Source organism: Peromyscus maniculatus, chromosome 1 (assembly GCF_049852395.1).
Source record: "Peromyscus maniculatus bairdii isolate BWxNUB_F1_BW_parent chromosome 1, HU_Pman_BW_mat_3.1, whole genome shotgun sequence".
In the NCBI taxonomy this organism is placed as follows: domain Eukaryota; kingdom Metazoa; phylum Chordata; class Mammalia; order Rodentia; family Cricetidae; genus Peromyscus; species Peromyscus maniculatus.
The window spans coordinates 93,159,957-93,179,421 of NC_134852.1; the positions used below are offsets into that span (position 1 = coordinate 93,159,957).

A 19,465-nucleotide genomic window follows, 5' to 3' on the forward strand; every position below is an offset into this window, starting at 1 on the left:
TTCTTGCTTTCACTAAAAAATAGTAAAAGAATGTTTACCAAGCAAACAGAAGAAAACAAAATATCAGAAATCACTTGGTTCCTCCAAAAAAAAAAGGGGGAGAAAGAGGAAACAAACAAAATCCACTACAAATCCACAGCTGAGTCAAGAACAAGCAGCAAGATGGTAATCCAAATGTACCAAGGACCTACTGAATGTAAACCAAATGTACCAAGGACCTACTGAATATAAACCAAATGTACCAAGGACCTACTGAATGTAAACCAAATGTACCAAGGACCGACTGAATATAAACCAAATGTACCAAGGACCTACTGAATGTAAACCAAATGTACCAATGACCTATTAAATGTAAATCAAATGTACAATGAACTAGTAAATGTAAACTAAATATTCCAAGCAAAAGATAATGCTTAAATTGGATGCCTTAAAAAAATGAAACTTAGGCTGAGCAGTGGTGGCGCACACCTTTAATCCCAGCACTTGGGAGACAGAGATAGGCGGATCTCTATGAGCTCGAGGCCAGCCTGGTCTACAGAGTGAGATCCAGGAAAGGCGCAAAGCTACACAGAGAAACCCTGCCTCAAAAAAACAAAAACAAAAAAAAAGCAGCTTGTAAGAACATAACTGATATACAAAGACAATGAAAACCTAATAAAAAGAATGGGGAAATATAGAATACAGGTTTGGAAAGATGGTTTAATAAGTAATAGCATACTCTTGTAGAGATCTGGTTTGATTCCCAGCTCCAAGGGGATTCAAAACCTCGGCCTCCTTGGGCATCTGCACTCATATGCATATACCTCTCACATACATACAATTAAAAATAAAAATAAATCTTTAGAAAATATAGACTACAAAAAAAGATTTTCAAAAAGATTGTAAAACTACATTAGTGTCAAAGATGTAAGGCTTTACTAGATTTAAAGTGGGATATATCATAAAGGAATAAATAACAAAATTTAATGTACCTAATGATAGAATCTTAAAATATACAAATAAAAGATTTATGGAACCAAATAAGGACTTATTTTTAACCAAAACCCAAAGCCTGAACCTATTTCTCTTAGTAACGGACAGGACAAAAGGAGACAGTAGGTACACACAAATTTTGAACACTATTTTTAGAATATTTATTTTGTAGATACAGGATTAATCAAGTTGTTAGGCAAGTATAGAACTCATTAGATTTTTCTGTACTCAATGACTCAGCATACAATCAACTTAGAGTATGGATATTTATGCTGAGACATAAAACAAGTCTCAACAAATTTCAAAGGACTGAGATGACACAGGATTTTCTAACTATACTGGAATTGAGAGAAAAAAAAATAGAATGCTCAAATATCTGAAAATTAAAACATACACCTATAATCACAGTTCTGAAGTGAAAATTCTCCCACAAAATTAAAATTGGATTTTTAGTTGTTGCTGCTGTGGGTTAAACCCAATCCTGTGTATATGCTGGGAAGTCCTCCAAGGTTTAAGATGAAATAAACTCTTTCCTCCCCCAGTTGCTTTTGGTCATGTTTTCAATCACAGCAGTAGAAAACCACCTACCTCCATGATGCAGAGTGTTAAGAGAAATCAGTCATGTGAAGAATCAGACTGAAGTTAAATGTCTTAACTTCGTTCTCCAATGTTAGAAGGACTTAGTTCTTTCACTTTGGAAAACTGACAGGATAAGCTACTGCTAAACATATTCATTCTCAACTTAGTTCTACTCTTCTACGTCCAATAGAAATATTTATATGTACACCAAATGACATATATATATATGGATGTTCTTTTAAATTTTATGTGTTTATTCTATGTGCATGCCTGTTTTGTCTAAATGTATCATGTTCATCATGTGCATGCCAGGCACCCACAGGGGACAGAAGAAGGCATCAGGACCCTTGGGGTTGTAGTTACAGACAGTTGGCAACTATCATGTGAGTGCTAGTCACACACCTGAAATTCAAAATCAGGTCTGTCTCATTTTAAGCAGAAGTAGCACCCATGAAGGCCAAGAAGATTTGTCCCTATAGACTTGGACAAGGCACTTACCTTTTCTATTTACTTCTCTAAGCTATAAAATGTGGATGTTATCTTGAATTGAAATTATACACAAATATATTTATTTTGTAACTAGTACTTAGTAAGTCATAGCTTCTCTTTTGCTCTGGAAATAGTTTCAAATTAGTGAAGTTACAGCCTTACCTGCTGCAAATTCCTCAATTGTCATCAGTGGGAACCGGATTAAGGAAAGTGCTTTTCCTAGAACTTTCTGTTTGTTTCCAAACGTCACAGGCAATTGTTGTCTCTGACATTCTGCTTCTGCCCAACGTACAATAGCTCCAAAAAGTCGACTTTCTCGAATACTTAATGTGTCTCTTTCTAGAACTGCACAGAGTGTATCTACAGAGAAAATACAATAATAAAGAACATTTTGCTCTTGAATAAAGCATTTTTTATGTTAAGTTCTTTAAACTCAGCTAAACAAAGACCACAAAAAAACAAAAGCCAACAAAACTTTAGACTAGATACTTAAACCTATTAATAAAAAATTAGGATTTCCAGGTAAGATGATAGATTAGCAGCATCCTCTGTGCAACCCAGTGAAAAGAAGGAACCAGGATAAAAACAATAAACTTTTACAATAGAAAGAATTGAAGAAGAAAGAACTAAGACTAAGATGAGACCTCTGCAGAGCAGTAGCCAGGAGTGGCCACCACCTGGCACCCACTGACTGGTCAGTAGTGTCCACCACGGAGTGCTCTTTCCTATGGGCACAGCACCGCAACAACAACAACAGAGAACAGAGAGCAGATGTGACCAGGGGCTGGACAGTGAGTGCAGAGATGGCCTGGGTGACACTGGCTGTGGGGTTAGAGACACAAGTGTGGCAGAGGAGTCACATGCTGAGATTCTCCAGCAGAGCTCTGAAGTGAACATCCTGGAAGAAACCACCCTCATCAGGCCTGGCTGAGACAGACAGAGAAGGCAGCAAGAGCGATGCTGAACTTGCTGCAGTCTCCTTGTGCAGGTAGGAGGAGACGGGACACACCGGAGGTAATTACTCACAGGTGGCTAGGCCTCAATCACGGGACACCCCAAGCATGGAAAGAACAACTAACTGACTGTGGGACTGGCTCAGGCGGTGGGAGCAGTGTGGGACAGGACCTCAGCCTTCCAGATCCCTGCGACGACTCACCTATTCTGTTTAGTGAGTGATCTTTTCTGACTTACCTAATAAATTCCTTATAACTCTTCAGCAGACTCCCTTGGATTTCTCGATGTAAGTGAACCCTCAAACACTAGAGATGACAAGTTGTAACTAACGTGGGGTAGAAATGGAGTCTCTGGCAGCAAAGGGAAGCCCCCACTAGTCCTCCCCACAGCCCCCATATGTAATCCCTCACAGCAGGAACATCAACCTGTTCGAATGACGGAGACTATCAGTCTTCCCCCAACCTGTAGGGACTGCTACAGAAGACATCAGATGGGAAGGAGAAACTATCTTCATCCCAATTGGGAAGAAGGAATAATCACGGTCCTAATACCTTCAATGTGACTTTAGTGCTCACTGTTATTCTTTATTTTACCTATTATTCCTATTTTTCTACTTTGGGTGTTGTTTTATAATCTATCTGGCCTGAACAGGCTTTTATCATTCTTTCTCTGCACCTACTCTGTATTATTTTAATACCCCTGACCCACATATTTTCCCTCTCAATGACACTTTATTCTCCTACTTTTCTCTCTTCTATTACCTCCTCATTCTACAACCTAGTCATAATCTTAGCTATAAAAATCTACGAACTACATGTTTTCCCCAATCAGTACAATCACTGCTGTTTCTGAGCCTCCTCATGAGGAATGTTTTCTGTTACAGATTAACACCATGGCTGCTGTCAAGCCAGTCTGTGTTACTGCAACTGGCTTCCACACTAAATAGAAGCAGGAAACATAAATCCCATGAATATAATTTACCAGAAAGTCTTAAATAAAAACTGGAAGGCTACTCCAAACAACACACAAGAAAGAAAAAGCGTGAGAGAATAAGCCCCTCTGACACACAAGTTCACTACTCCTCAAATATAGAGAACCAAAGTTTAATGAGCTCGCTGAAACGCCAGAAAACAATTTCAGATTCCTACTCTGAAAAAGCATCAACAAGGGGCAAGGGAGAAGGGTCATCAGTACAGTACTTGTTCTGCAAGCATGAAATCCTGAGTTCAGATCTCATGGAAAATGCAAGGTGTGGCAGCAGGGCTCTGTGAACCCAGTGCAGGAGAGTCAGAGACAGGGGGATTGTCTTGCTGACTAGCTAGAGTAGCCAATTAGTGATTTCCAGTTTCAGTGAGAGACATTGTCTCAAAAAATACAGTGAAGAAGTGACTGAGAAACACCAGACATTCATTTTTGACTGACAGCAGACAGACAGACAGACAGACAGACAGGCACGCACGCACGCACGCACGCGAGGTCAATGGTCACATAGAGACTCAAACAGATGAATGAGGTAATAAACAAATCAGTTCAGGACCTAAACACAACACAAAAAGTATCAAAGCACATGTAACAATCAGTTATTTGGAGGTAAAAATAAGTTAAAAAACAAAGAAAAACTCTGCAAGGAAATTAAGTAGGAATTCTGGAAATGAGTGAACTAAATATAACACACTGCAGAAAGCATCTTCAAAAGGCATAACTGAGTAAAGGAAAGAATATCAAGAATGGAGGACCAGGTGGAGACAATAATACAGACATGCAGACCAACTGCACAGAATAAAAGAAAATGTAATATACACACATAACTGAATTTACATATAAGAAAATAAAATAAAATCAGCTGGGCGGTGGTGGCACACACCTTTTATCCCAGCACTTGGGAGGCAGAGGCAGGCAGAACTCTGTGAGTTTGAGGCCAGCCTGGTGTACAGAGTGAGTTCCAGGACAGCCAGGACTACACAGAGAAACTCTTCTCGAACGAAAAAAAGTCTTATTTGCAGGAAAATGGATGGGACAGAAAACCATGCCATTAAATGAAACAAGACAGACTCAGAATGACCAACACAGTGTTTGCTCCCTTATATGGTCCTAAATTTTCTGTGCATATATGTATGCATATAACTAGAAAGGGAACCATGGAACGATAAGAACAGGAGGGAGAAAGAGTAACTAATGGAATGTATGTGCCTTGAAGCTGAAGAGAAGAAGCTTGCTGGCAAGAGAAAAGGGACCAGCAAGAGGAGGAAGGGGGATGAGTTTTAGTGGAATGGAACTGAGGAGGGAATGCCATAACAAAACCCACTACTCTGTATTAAGCAATTAATAAAAAATTATTGACTATATCTTTAAAATACTAAAAAACTAAGGAAATTAAATTCTAGTGTTCATTTAAAAGCTGTGTGTGTGTGTGTGTGTGTGTGAGAGAGAGAGAGAGAGAGAGAGAGAGAGAGAGAGAGAGAGAGAGAGAGAGAGAGAAAAACTGTCAACAAATAAAAGATATTCTAAAAAAAACTGTGTAGGTAAACAGGTAACTTATCACGTACTCCTACTATATCATGCCATTTATTGAGCATGTTTGTTAGATAGCCAGAATATTACTAGTAAGCAACAAAAAGGCACTAAGTTACTCACAAACACTAATGAAGACTACAGATACAATCCGTTCAGCAAGTACTTATTCTGAAGCATCATTCACGCTTGCTAGGTACTCTGCACTGATAAATTACTGAATAAAGTTAAAAGTCCATGCTATCACAGAAATTACATTCTAATGACAAGAGGCTTAAATAAACAAAAGTTGTGTTAGATGAAATTTGTAAAACAGCAGGGGAGGAGTCGGAAATGTTGCTTAAGATTGGAGGGTCTCGCCAGGCGGTGGTGGCGGCGCACGCCTTTAATCCCAGCACTCGGGAGGCAGGGCCAGGCGGATCTCTGTGAGTTCGAGGCCAGCCTGGGCTACCAACTGAGTTCCAGGAAAAGGCACAAAGCTACACAGAGAAACCCTGTCTCAAAAAAACCAAAAAAAAAAAAAAAAAAAAAAAAGATTGGAGGTTCTGCATAAGTCTCCAACTTTCCAAGGCTTGTAAGAAATGGGAAATAAACCAGAGAGATTCAGAGAGTACATTCCAGCATTTGGAATATCTGAGGGTCGGCAAGGAGACTGATGTGGTTAACAGTGAGCAAAAAAGGTGGAAAACCATGGAGGAGCAGAGCAGGTCACCTAGTGTTTAAGTGGGAATCCCTGGAGGGTTCTGAGACATAACAGCTTATATTCTGAAAGGATCACTCTGACTGTAGTAGGGTCTTGTTTTGTTATGTTTTGAGTAAGTATGATGTATTTAGTGGTTTGAATAAGAATGGCCCCCATAAGCTCACATATTTGAAAGCTTAGTCATTAGGAAGTGGAACTATTTAATTCGAGAAATCCACGGGAGTCTGGTTAAAGAGTATTAGGGAAATCAGGGTAAACTGAGGACATACACTCACGAAAACAAACTGCAGTGGACAGCTGAAGTCATCTTCTGATCTGACTGGAAGTGAATCCACCTGGCAGTTCAACCAGACCAGGAAGCAGGCAGCAGGGAGAAGGAACTCATAACCATTCTCCCTTTCCTTTGAAGAGGTCAGTACAATGGCAGGAAGCACTGCCCTATGGCCCAGGGTCACGGGTGGAGCAAATACCACTACAACTAGTAGAGAAGGATTAGGAGCTGTGGCCTCGCTGGAAGAAGTGTCACTGGGGGTGGGCTTGGAGGTTTCAAAAGCCCAAGGCCCAGCATCTCAGCTTGTAGATCAGAATGCAGCTCTCATCTACTGCTCCAGCATCATGTTCTCTGCCATGATGATAATGAAGGAAGTCTCTGAAACTAAGCAACTGCCCAATTAAATGCTTTCGTTTATAAGAGTTGCCTTTGTCATGGTGTTTCTTCACAGTGATATAATAGTGATGTATGTATGTATGTAAATATGTATGTGTTTTTAAGATAGATCTCACTCGGTAGCCCAGACCGGCCTCAAATTTGTCATTCTCCTGCCTCTGCCTTCTGAGTGCTGGGATTACAGGTGTACATCAACATCTCTACCTATGGCTATTGTATTGAGAAGAGATTATGGTGGAGGCAGAAATAAAAGTGTAGCCAGTTAGGAAGCTATAGTATAAACCCAGGTCAGAGTTGACAGTAGCCTGGACCAGGATGGCAGATGGAGTATTAAAAACTGATCAGATTTGGGATATATTATGAAGGGGAACGCAATGGAGATTTCCTAACAGGTTGGCTATAACAAGATATAAAGGAAGGACTCAGGGATAATGGTAAGTAAGCAGAGGAATCAGGAGGTATTAAGTGAGATGGAGAAGACTAGGAGGAATAGCCTTGGGTTGGAGAAAGCTGAAGTTTAATTTTGGACACATTAAGTTTAAAATCCTTGTGTAACATCCAAGTATAAATGTCAAGTCTGCTGGGCTGGAGAGATGGCTCAGAGGTTAAGAGCACTGGCTGCTCTTCCAGAGGTCCTGAGTTCAATTCCCAGCAACCACATGGTGGCTTACAACCATCTGTAATGAGATCTGGCGCCCTCTTCTGTATACATAATAAATAAAAAATAAAAATAAATAAAAAATGTCAAGTCTGCACCACAGGTCCTCATTCAGACTTCTTTTCCTCTTATCATAGGCAGACTATTAAAATAAGGGCAGTTATTTTTATGCAATAGCAGCCCAGAAGTAGTAAGTTCAAAGGAAAAGGGACCTTTAGAAGCAAGCATACTAGAAAATAATAAGCTGCAGTTTAACAGAGGAAACATGTAAAAAGTAGACATTCATACTTGAAAAGCAAAGCAATCTTGTCTTATATGAGAGCTCAAAAAATAAATAAGTAAAATACTTCAGAGTCCCTAAATGTGTCACTCTAGAGTAGGTGTAAAATATAATGAGCATTAATAATCATAAGAATATACAATATTTATTAGGAAACATTGTTTAATAAAGACGGGTAAAGTAAAATGTACTTTATCTTCCCCCAAAGAACTATTCTAATGTATGCAAACATTTTTTCATGGAATCTTATTTTCTAAAGAACATAAGTAAAACAGGCACTACTATAAAACACCTAAGTTACACCTACAATTTTTAAATTACATTTATTTAGTGCATGTGCATATGTCTACATGAGTCTGGAGGCCAGAGGACGGTTTGGGTTGGGGGTCAGTTCTTTACTTCTCCCAGGCGGGTGCGTGACCTTCAACTCGGGTTGTCAGGATGGGCAGCGAGCGTCTCTACCCACCAAGCCATCTCACTGCATACACTTAGACTGAAATGAAAGGCATGCTGTCTGTATATTCAGCAGAAATCAGCTAAAGCGTTAAACATGAGTAAGTTATCCAGAAAGACATATAAAAATTATTTTAAAAATCACTTTCTGCACTCCATACATTCACACTAAAAGTCAAATTTTGCTTATCAAGGGTGGGGTAACATTGAAAGGTATTAGTCCTCAGAACAAATTAGGGGTTCAATAACATGTTAAAATTGGGTTGAACAAAAATGTCTTAAAAACTGACATCTATTTATTGTTTATTGTCGGGGGTGGTGTCATGGTATGGAAGAGATATGTGGAAATCAGAGGACAATTAGTGGGCATAGGTTCTTTCTTCTACCATGTGAGTCTGGGCACTCAGGTCACCTTTACTTACTGAGCCATCTCACAGTCCCCAGTATTTCTTTTTTTTAAACATCAAATTGTTCCTTTTTTTCACTGTAGCTGAGCAAATGAGTGTGCACTAAGGCTCTATAAAGCTTTTCACAATCAAGTGAAGGTTAACATACTTCATTATTTGTTGGATTAAGAATACACAATGAGACCAGGCGGTGGTGGCACACGCCTTTAATCCCAGCACAAGGGAGGCAGAGGCAGGTGGATCTCTGTGAGCTGGAAGCCAACATGGTCTACAGAACGGGATCCAGGACAGCCAAGGCTGTTACACAGAGAAACCCTGTCTCGAAAAACAAAACAAAACAAAAAAAGAATACACAGTGAGGGACTGGAGAGATGCCGATGGCTCAGATGTAAGAGCACTGGCTGCTCTTCCAGAGGACGAGGGTTCAATTCACAGCACCCACATGGCAGCTCACATCTGTCTGTAACTCTAGTTTCTGAGGATCTGATACCCTCACACAGACATATATACAGGCAAAACACCAAAGCATATAAAATAAAATTAATTAAAAACAAAAAGAATACACAGGGCTGGAGAGATGGCTAAGTGATTAAGAGCACCAGCTACTATCCCAGAGGACCCAGGTTCAATTCCCAACATCCACATGGCAGCTCACAACTGTCTGTAACTCCAGTTCCAGGGGATCTCACATCTTTACACAGACATATATACAGGAAAAACACCAATGCACATAAAATGAAATAAAATCATTTAAAAAAAAAAAAGAACACAATGAGCTGGGCATGGTGGCCAACTGCTATAATCTCAGTGCTCTGAAGCAGAGGCAAGAAGATCACCACAAGTTCAAGGCCTGCCTGGACGACAAAGTGAGTTCCAAGATGGCCTGGCCTACAGAGTGAGACTCTGCCTCAAAAAAAAAAAAAAAAAAAAAAAATCAACCAAGACAGACCTCCAATCTAATTCATTAATAACTTGAGTTAAAAATAAACTGAAAGTTGGAGTATGATACACCCCATCACACTGCTCTTGTTGGCACAATGTGAATTTTTACAATTATTGCGTGCACGCACCACAGTGTACAGATGAGTCAGAGGACACCTTTTGGGAGCTGGTTCTCTGATTCTACCACATGGTCCTGGCCTCAAACTCCAGACACGAGGCTCAGCAGCAAGCACTTCATCTAATAAGCTATCTTGTTGGCCCAAGTCCATTCTGTTACATCCATTCAACCAAGAATCTTCTCCCTAAAGCAAAAACCTAAGATAGCATATCTCTTCTTCTGGAACACATGCTCAAACCCTAGAGAAGAAAAAAAGTCCCTGAATTTAAGACAGCTCTATGAACTTGAAGGGCCTTCTCTCAGCTCCTACACTTTCTCTAGAGTTCCCAAACTCACCAAGTACATGTCAGGCAAAGTGGCCTATGATACAGACATAGGGAGAGGACACATAGGTCCTTGTACTGGCAAGCTTCTACCGGCAAATGTGTAAAAACATTATAGCTGAGCCTACGATGATAAAAATGCAAAAGATTGTCATTCATAAACATAATACAGCACTGGGTGTTAAACTAGCAAATATTTACAGGGTATCTACTTAGCAAAGCACCCACACTTTAAGATTCCCAGGCTCAACTGGCATGAAAAATATAAAAACTATGTATAAAACAATTGCCACATGTAAAGCACACATGTAATGCAGGTAGTATGATTTCACGAGCAGATGAAAAACAAATGGAGCACTCGACAGACCCTTAACAAGAAACAATTAAAATTAAACAATGCTTCATTAACAACTCAACAATGTACTAGCTTTGCCCTTCAGTAAAACACAATGTATGAATTCTTCCCAAGGCACTTGAGAAGTGAACAGGTGAACCGACAATGGAACGCTAATCAACTATAAAGGAGAAGTACACTGGTGTCCCAGAAAGGGTAAGGCGTCCGATCTCAGACGATTCACGGCAGTGGCCTAAGCTGAGTGAGAACTACATGGTTGTCTCGAGAGTAGCTGGTCAGGGTATTGACTCACATGTACTATGTTCTGCTGTCTTCTGCACTAGAAATACAGTGGGAAACAAGACAAAGGCCCTGCCTTCCAGGAGTTTATAGTCTAGAAGAGGAAAGCAGACAACCAACACTTAAAAAAAGATGAAGACAACGGGCGTGGTGGCGAATGTCTTTAATCCCAGCACGAAGGAGGCAGAGGCGGTGGATCTCTGTAAATTAGAGGCCAGCCTGGGCTACAGAACTAGTTCCAGAACAGTCACGACTACACAGAGAAACTCAGTTTTTGGTCTCTAAAAGCCTAGAGAGAGAGAGAGAGAGAGAGACAGAGACAGAGAGGAGATGAATACCTAGTTAAGACTCTCAAATGGCAATAAATGAGAAAAACAAATCAGAGTAAAGAAACAAGAATTTTGTTTAGGTATTTAGTTTAATTAAGTAGGTCTGACATAGTCTGTCTCAGTTAACCTGTGGGCTGAGAAGCAGGTAGCCATACAAAGATTCAAGGGAAAAGGATTCCAGTCAGCAAGAGTAACAAATATAAAGGCTTGAAATATAATGACTCCTGTCCAGTGTAAATGAACAAGAAGCAAACGACCAGGCAGTTGTACTGAGTTGGAGCTGTTAATTACAATTCTGTTTCCTCATCTTAGAAAGTGACTAGTCTTATACATACTAGCTTGCCCTGAAGTCAGGCGGATTTTGTGACTGAATTCTGGACAATGAAATAAAGAACAACATAAAGAAGCAATTTCAGAGCCAAGTATTTTAATATGTGGGTTTTTTCCCCTACCATCTACTAACAAGACACAGGCAGTAATCAGACCCTGAGAGCTACCTCTGGACATTACTCTCTGTGGCCCATTACATAAATATAAAATGACCTTTCTTTTGTGTTGGAGCCAGAATACACTTTGGGGTTTGTTATTATAGCCAAACCTAATCTTTCCTGACTTCCATAGGACCTGATTTTCTAAGCTTTGTAAGAAGTTTGAATTATACTCTTACTGCAGTAGAAACAGAAGTAGTAATACAACCTGATTTTTCTATCTATGAAGATTACTCTGAGCTTTCCAAATGAGAAAGAACACTGGCTTATATTAGGTGGTAGCAGCAAATAAGAAACAGTCAGACATAGGGTTTGTTTTGAACGTGGAATCATGGGTACCTAGTGTGAGATTGTATGTGGGGCACAAATGAAAAAGAAAAATCAAGATTAAGTTCTGGGTTTTAAGCTTGAGCAATCTGGTCTAAAAATAGATTTAAAAACATTTCCTGTTTTGACTGAGACAAAGGAATACAAAAAATTTTTAGAGCATCAGACTTCTTGGTGAAGATTAAAAACAGCCAGAAGAGAACGAAACAGTTCTAACACTGAGAAGGAAATTAACAGTTCTCTTTTGACTGTTTTGTATAAAATATGTTTAAAGATTTCTACAAATGAAACAGACAACAGGGTATATGACTTTCAATCCCAAAAGAGAGGGACTGAAAGACACATAATTCCAGTTCACCATAAAAAAAAAAAAAAAAAAAAAAAAAAAAAGATAGTTTAAAGCTATGAGATTTAGCTTTCTCTCCTCTACTACAAAACCAAGTTCAAACCCTGAGCCCATCACTGCCTGGTCCTCTGCCACCCGGAGCATGTGGTACCAAACCACCACCTCTAACACCTAATGCTATCCGCTTCACTACTCAGAACTTTGCTTCTTGTGCTGCTGGGAAAGGAATCAGGGCCTCACACATGCCAGGAAGTAATCTACCACTCAGCCATCCCCAGTCCAAGTACTATCCATTCAAGGCTCCTGTCAGAAACTCTTTCGCCGTAATTTCCCTAACATGACCCCAGTTGAAGGTAACATCTCTTATTTTCTGCAGTTGCCAAGTCATTATTTCCACATGTCTGATACCTACTTAGACAGGCAAAAGTTCCTGCTACATGCTAGCTATTCCACTAACATGCTAAGTCCTAATGTTCACATATTTTGTTCCGACAAAATCTCTAGCTAGTGATTATTATCAAAACAAATCACAGTTTACTCTTCTCTTTACTTGCTCTAGGACCCTAGTACAATCCCATGAAGATGGTGAGAACCTTAGTTATTTGGTACATTTGAGTACAGTGAGGTAGTTAGGACTTTCAGGAGTATTTTCACTAAAATGAAAGAAAGCACAACTCATAGGGAGGTATTGCTTCAATCATTTGGAGGAAACACTAATGGACAGAGTTTTCCAACCAGGCTGACAAGACTTGGCTGTATCTAATGTAAACATCTGCTCCACTGGGAACTTACCTATGTCAATATCAGTAAAGCCTTCCGCACTTATTGCATCCACTGTGCTTTTGTCTATTGTGTCTAGACAAAGACTGGCCAGCTGAGGTTCATCGAATAACCGCGCCTACACACACACAAAGAAAGTCATCTTACTTTCAGTTACTTTACCTTCAGGCGGTGCACATTCCAAGTTGATACTGTAGACAACTGTATCGCTAATTTTGCAAAAATACTGACAATGAGAAATGGAAGGCTAAAGAATACTAATGTTTCACTGAGCAATGAACTCACATTATCAACCATCTTGTTCCTTTTACTTTCCTATGCATACACACTATAGCCTATTTTCTTATGTATTACTTACTCCAATCCTAAACAAACTCTCTAGATTAGGTAAAGCACATCAAACAGGTCCAGTGATGTGATTTGTTTGTCTAAGATCATGTAGTTAGTTAGATAGGTTGCAGTCTAGTATTTAAAATTTTAGTCTTACCATCACCAGTAACTAGAACATCAACTGTCAAGAATAAAAATAGATCCGTTTTGTTGTTGTTGTTAACATTTCCTGTTGTGAAGGAAGTGGTATAAGAATTTAGAGCACCACAGCTCCAGGCACCCAGCTAATTAACCACACCAGCAATGATACCCAGAACCTGGCATGACTACCAAGTCGTCATTTAAAGTCAAATTATCTTCTTAAAGATGTATTTATCTTTATTTTATGTCTATGAGCGTTTGCATGCATGCATGCATATATATGTACTATGTGTGTGCTTGGTGCCTGCATAGACCAAAGAACATTGGATCCCCTAGAACTGGAGTTAGGTTAAGACACCATTCGGTGCTAGAAACTGAACCTAGGTCCTCTAGGAGAGCAGCAAATGCTCCTTAACTGCTGAGCCATCTCTTCAGCCCCAGCAAAATTAATTTTAAAGGATTCAGTAACTGAGTTTCTGTGCATGTGTGTGCACATATATATAGTATATATGAGCATATTGTGTAGGTAGATGCAAATTCATGTACACACAGCGGACGAGGATGATGTCAAATGCTTTCCTTGCTCACTTTTCACCTTATTTTTTAGAAACAGGGTCTCTCACTGAACTTGAAGATCAACAGTTCAGCTAGGCTGGCCGGCCATGAGTCTCCTGAATCTTCCTGTCTCTGTCCATCAATGCTGGAGTTACAGATGCACCCTGACACGGACAGCACAGCTTGAACGTGGGTGTTAGCGATCTGAATGCATGTCCTCTTCATTTTACAGAAGCACTTCACTGAGTCATGTCTCCAACCAGATTCAGTAATTCAGATGCAAATGAACAGTGTTCCCATTAGATTACACACTGGGTTTGTTTATATTCATTTGCTTTGTCAATTTCCTAATTTTAGCTTTAAATAATAAAAAGGTGTTAATATAATATTAACTCTATTTCATGTAATTTTCCCATAAAATTTGGAATTTTAAATTCAGAGAAAGTTTTAAGGATAGCACGCATGTACTCCCTCAATGTATCCTATATCCAGATTACCCATCTAAAAGTTACCTACTATATCCTGTTCATTCCCTTTCCTCCACACAAACCTGTGTATACATACACCATTTGTGAGGGAGTGAGCCATGAGAGTAAGGTACACATATTGTGGGCTTTTAAATTTCCTAAGAATAAGGATTTTCAGGATATTCTCATATAACTTTAGTTTGGGTAAATACAAAATTAATACAATATTTACTAATTTACTAATGTTGGCTGATTTCAGTTTTGTAACTTTGACCTGGTCCAATTTTCTAACATTTTTCTGGTATACGATCCAGTCTACAACCAGAGTATGTACATACTTAGAGAAAAGTTGGTGCATTTTTTATAAAATGAAACTCTAACAAACAGATTTTTGTTCCATTTTTTTGTTTTTTGAGGCAGGGTCTTCCCATGTGCTCTGGCTATACTAGAACTCACTATGTAGACATGGCTGGCCTCAAACTCACAGAAATCTGCCTGCCTTTGTCTCCCAAAGTGCTGGGATTAAAGGCATGTGCCCACAGGCTCAGCTCATCAAGCAAAACATAATCTTTCAAGCTAGGAAAAATGAGTTTTGGACAATTTTTGTGGTAGTAACTATTTGTTAATCCTTAATATACTATGAGCAATAGTACTGAGTTCTGTATGGAATCTGCTGCTTCAGGTTTCTCAATGTTTACTTTAGCACCATCTCTGGTCATAAGTCACAAACGGTGCTCTTTGTATAAATCATGTAGCGATGCTAACTCTGTTTTAGAGTAAACTTCTACAGATCCAAGTGAATGATCAGGCTTACTTTCACTTTCGTGAGAGTCCAACTTCACATGATCTGGTTCTCAAGCCAACAAAACTCAAGTCTTTTGGTCTTTTGTTTCCCTCCCTCACATTAACATGCTTGCTAATCAAAGTGTGGTTCAGAATCACTGTTATCACCTGAAAGCTATTAAAAATACAGATTCTCAGGGCTCATCTCAGACCTAATGAACCAGAATTTAATGCATCTTAATAGCCTGATTTTAGTCTCTTGGTTTATAACTAACAGAAATTGAAATATAAAAGTTGTTACTTAGCTGGGCATAGTGGCACATGCCTTTAGTCCCAGCACTAGGGTGGCAGAGGTAGGTGGATCTTTTGAGTTCCAGGTAGCCTGGAAAGTCAGCACTACAGAGAAACCCTGATCCTGTCTTGAAAAAACAACAACAAAAGTTGTTACTTGGGCTGGAGAGATGGCTCAGAGGTTAAGAGCACTGACTGCTCTTCCAGAGGTCCTGAGTTCAATTCCCAGCAACCACATGGTGGCTCACAACCATCTGTAATGAGATCTTGCACATAATAAATAAATCTTTAAAAAAAAAAAAAGTTGTTACTTAATCTGCTCCAATACATTAAAACTCCTTGAACAATAAATAATCTTTTCAATCTTAGAATCAACTTATTTATTAGATACTTTTATCTAAAGTTTTTTTTTAATGTAGTAAACAGCACATATTTGTTATATGGCTTTGGTTATTTCACCTCTGCCTCCATTTCTGCCCATCCCTAGGACTGAACACATGGCCTTGCTTCTTCCCTAAACCTCCTCATCCTTTCAGTTTCTTAATGGTAAATAAGTTTCCACTTTGAATGGCAATAGTTCATGAAGTTATAATAAGGATTAAATTGATACCTATAAAATACTAAGAAAGCTATCTGACTCAACAGCCATTACCCAATACATTCTACTATTATTATTAGCTTGGTCTCTGGCATATGTGGATTTCTGTAACTATGTCCAAGAAGAGTGACATCAGCAAGTTCTTTCAAGTACAAATATTTAATAAAAGAAGTCTGCTTTTAAAGCACCCAATAAACAACTGTAAAGATGAGCTCTGGGCCCTGGCATCACTTACTGTGAGGTTTTAGACAGGCAGTTAATTTGCCCAGATTTTAATTCTCATTTATAAAATATGAAATGACCTAGGAGTCACCAGTAATTATTTCTAGTACAAAAATTCAAGAAGAATATATATTGTTTCACACAGATGCATTGTTGTCCATGCTGGTCTCAAACTTCTGGACTCAAAATAATCCTTCTGTTTCAGCTTCCTGAGTATTGTAACTAAAGGCATGTGTCATCATCAGGCAGGATTTTATTTTATCCATTCATAATTTTAAAAAGTTCATGTAAAGTATTATAACACTGTCTAAAAAGAGAAATAATTTATTTTCATCAAAAAAGTTCAGATTACAAACACTTAACAAAATGCTAAGTAATACACGTTAGGGATGGCTAACGGTCCTTTAGTTATGTTCCGTTTATAAAACCATCACCAAGCCGCACACTTACAGTATGTGTACTTTTCTGTATGGACTGTACTTAATGTGGCACAAAAAGTATTTCATATAAACCTAATACCATAACTGCTCCAGTAATGGGTTAGGAAGCTTCCAGGCATAGGCACAGAAATAAAGATAGTCAATCTTAGAACCTCTCTGATACTCAATGTTTAATGAAATAAACTCAATGTTTATTTCAGATTCAGCAAAAATTGAAAATGAAGATGTCCAGAAAATCTTAAATATATATTTTCTCAAATAATCACAAAATAACCATATATACAAAAATAACTACATACTTTAAAATAATGATCTAGAATTATCCAGGTAATATTAATATTTATATGTAAATACAAATTAATTACATTTATAACATTAATATTATAATATCAACATTGCATTATTTAATATTGATTATCACATTATTAATATTTACATATAAATTAATATTAATTATTAGTATTTATATAGAAATATGTTCAGTTTTTATTGTTGTTTTGTTGGTTGTTTTGAAACAGGGTTTCTCTGTGTAGCCTTGGCTGTCCTGGAACTTACTCTGCAGACCAACCAGGCTGGCCTCAAACTCAGATGGGCAGAGACTCCTTGTAAGCCCTACCCCTGGAGACCTCTGGCAGCTGAGACCCCTTGAGCTGGGCCTGACCCCTGAGGAGCTCCAGGCCAGGCCCCACCCTAGGGGGGGGCACACGACAAAAAACACCCCACAAATACCTGACTCTCCCCAAGGTCATGCTACATAATCCCTCCAATCCCAGGCCACCTCGGAAAACTCCCCCTGCCTCCCCCCTCAAGAAACCCTATATAAATCTTGTGTTCTGCCTAGTTCTCTGCTTTGTCTCACCCAAGCAGAGGCAGCCACTCTGCAGGGTCCTTCCTTCCCAATAAATCTCTTGGAAGGTTGGTTGTGCGGTGTGACTTTTTGGTATTCCTTGGCTCCAGACTACCAGGATAACTTTCCATCCAAGCTGTAACACTTACACCAAGTAAGTGCTGGGAGTAAAGGCATGCACCACCTCACCCAGCTTATGCTCAGTTTTGAAGCTACTATTTTAGCTCTCTTTACTTACCTGAGTAAGCAACATAAAGGCATTATCTGCCCTAAGGTGTTTGGTGAGAAAGTCCACACAGTGTGCTTCCAGGGCAGGGACTGCGTATTTCTTGGCAGTATAAAGAGTGGTCATAACAGTTTCTGGCCCAATCTGAACTTCATCAGAATACAAAAATCTGAAAAGCAATGAAAAAATTTAAATAGATGATCAGCATTGTTTTAGATAAGCAATCCATCAGAATTAACCTTTAAATAAGCAAACAAAAGAAAAAAACCCTGAAATTTACATCAGAGTAAGATGAACCTATACAGACATCATATTCTTATTCCTGAGAGGCACAAAGTAATTCCGTTTTCAGAGGAGGTTAAGTAGTGCTCAGGAGACAGATGCACAAACAAATGTTCCTTAAGTGAAACTTCGGCTCTTTTTAAAAAGCACTCCATAGCTGCTTACAAGAACAGTAGTTCACTAATGTCTCCCTCATCAAAGGATATTCCTTTGAGTAAATCTACAGTTAGCTAAGGTCACATCTCCAAATGATAAAAGATTCATTTATTTCCTGATAGCAGAACCTTCTTATTCCTTAAACCCTTCCATAGTCATTCCAGAATTAGCACAGTGACCACAGATTAGAGAGTGGGGCTTCAGAGGAATAAGATAATGTAATAATCCAGTTGGGCTGTACCCACAGGTTGCATATTCATGGCCTCAACCAAATCTCTATCAATAATACATGGGGGGGGGTAAAGAAATTGTGGGGGTTTGAGCCAGGGTTCTCAGTATCTACTTGGTATGTGGCTTTAAGCCAGTTATCCCAGTGTGACTCCCCAGAGATGAAAAGAGCAGCACCTATTTGTAACGCTGCAGTGAGAATGAACACAATTTAAACCATAAAGCACTTTCAGTAGAACCCAACAAAAATTATCAGAGTAAATGTTAGCTGTTTATTAATACAAGGTCTCATGAAATGTTTTCTTCCTCTGTAGTTCTGAGTATTTCTTTTCTCTATTCTTACACACACACACACACACACACACACACACACACACACACACACACAAATGACATTCAGATTTCTAGAAATTCTGCTTTGTTCCTGATTGTTCTTCCCTCCACAACTTTATGTCTTTGTTTTATGGACACAAAAACTTCCACAAATTTCCAAGACACTTAATAGAAATGTTTAGGTTTTCTTCTCTTCCCTCAAGTCTATGCTTCCTTGAAATGCCTACGTTCTGTTTATCTTTGTCATTCACAGTCTGGTTTTCTATGTGTGTCAAGGGGTCAATATCTCTAAATTCAGTAGTTAGCAACTGTTCTAGTTCCAGATAAAAATGTCTTGCAAATGCAAAGACTGGGGTGGGAGTTCCCAGTATGTGGAAGCTGCTGACCAGCATCTTGCCTTACAGTGGGAAGCCAGCCTTGAGATCAAGGACCCTCATGCCATTCTGAGAGCTTTACCTAGAGGTTCCAAAAGCACAGCAGCAGTTCTATCTGTTGCCAGGCAGTCTGCTCAAGTTTAGAGGAACCTTCAGCTGTCGTCAGTACGTGGTTGAGGAACAGTCTGTAAGGAGGCTTTAAATGAATCTCGATGTCTTAGCGCTACACTTT

At 39.1% G+C, this 19,465-nt stretch overlaps 1 protein-coding gene across 1 annotated transcript in view; it reads right to left on the reverse strand.

The window, feature by feature from the left end:
• Positions 1-19,465, reverse strand: part of Btbd1 (BTB domain containing 1) — a 40,812-nt gene that overhangs the window by 14,496 nt on the left and 6,851 nt on the right. The window contains exons 2-4 of the mRNA XM_076546198.1: positions 17,873-18,029; positions 12,973-13,078; positions 2,203-2,400 (exon numbers count right to left, since the gene is read on the reverse strand). Of these exons, the coding sequence (XP_076402313.1) occupies positions 2,203-2,400; positions 12,973-13,078; positions 17,873-18,029 (461 nt within the window). The remainder of the gene's footprint in view (positions 1-2,202; positions 2,401-12,972; positions 13,079-17,872; positions 18,030-19,465) is intronic.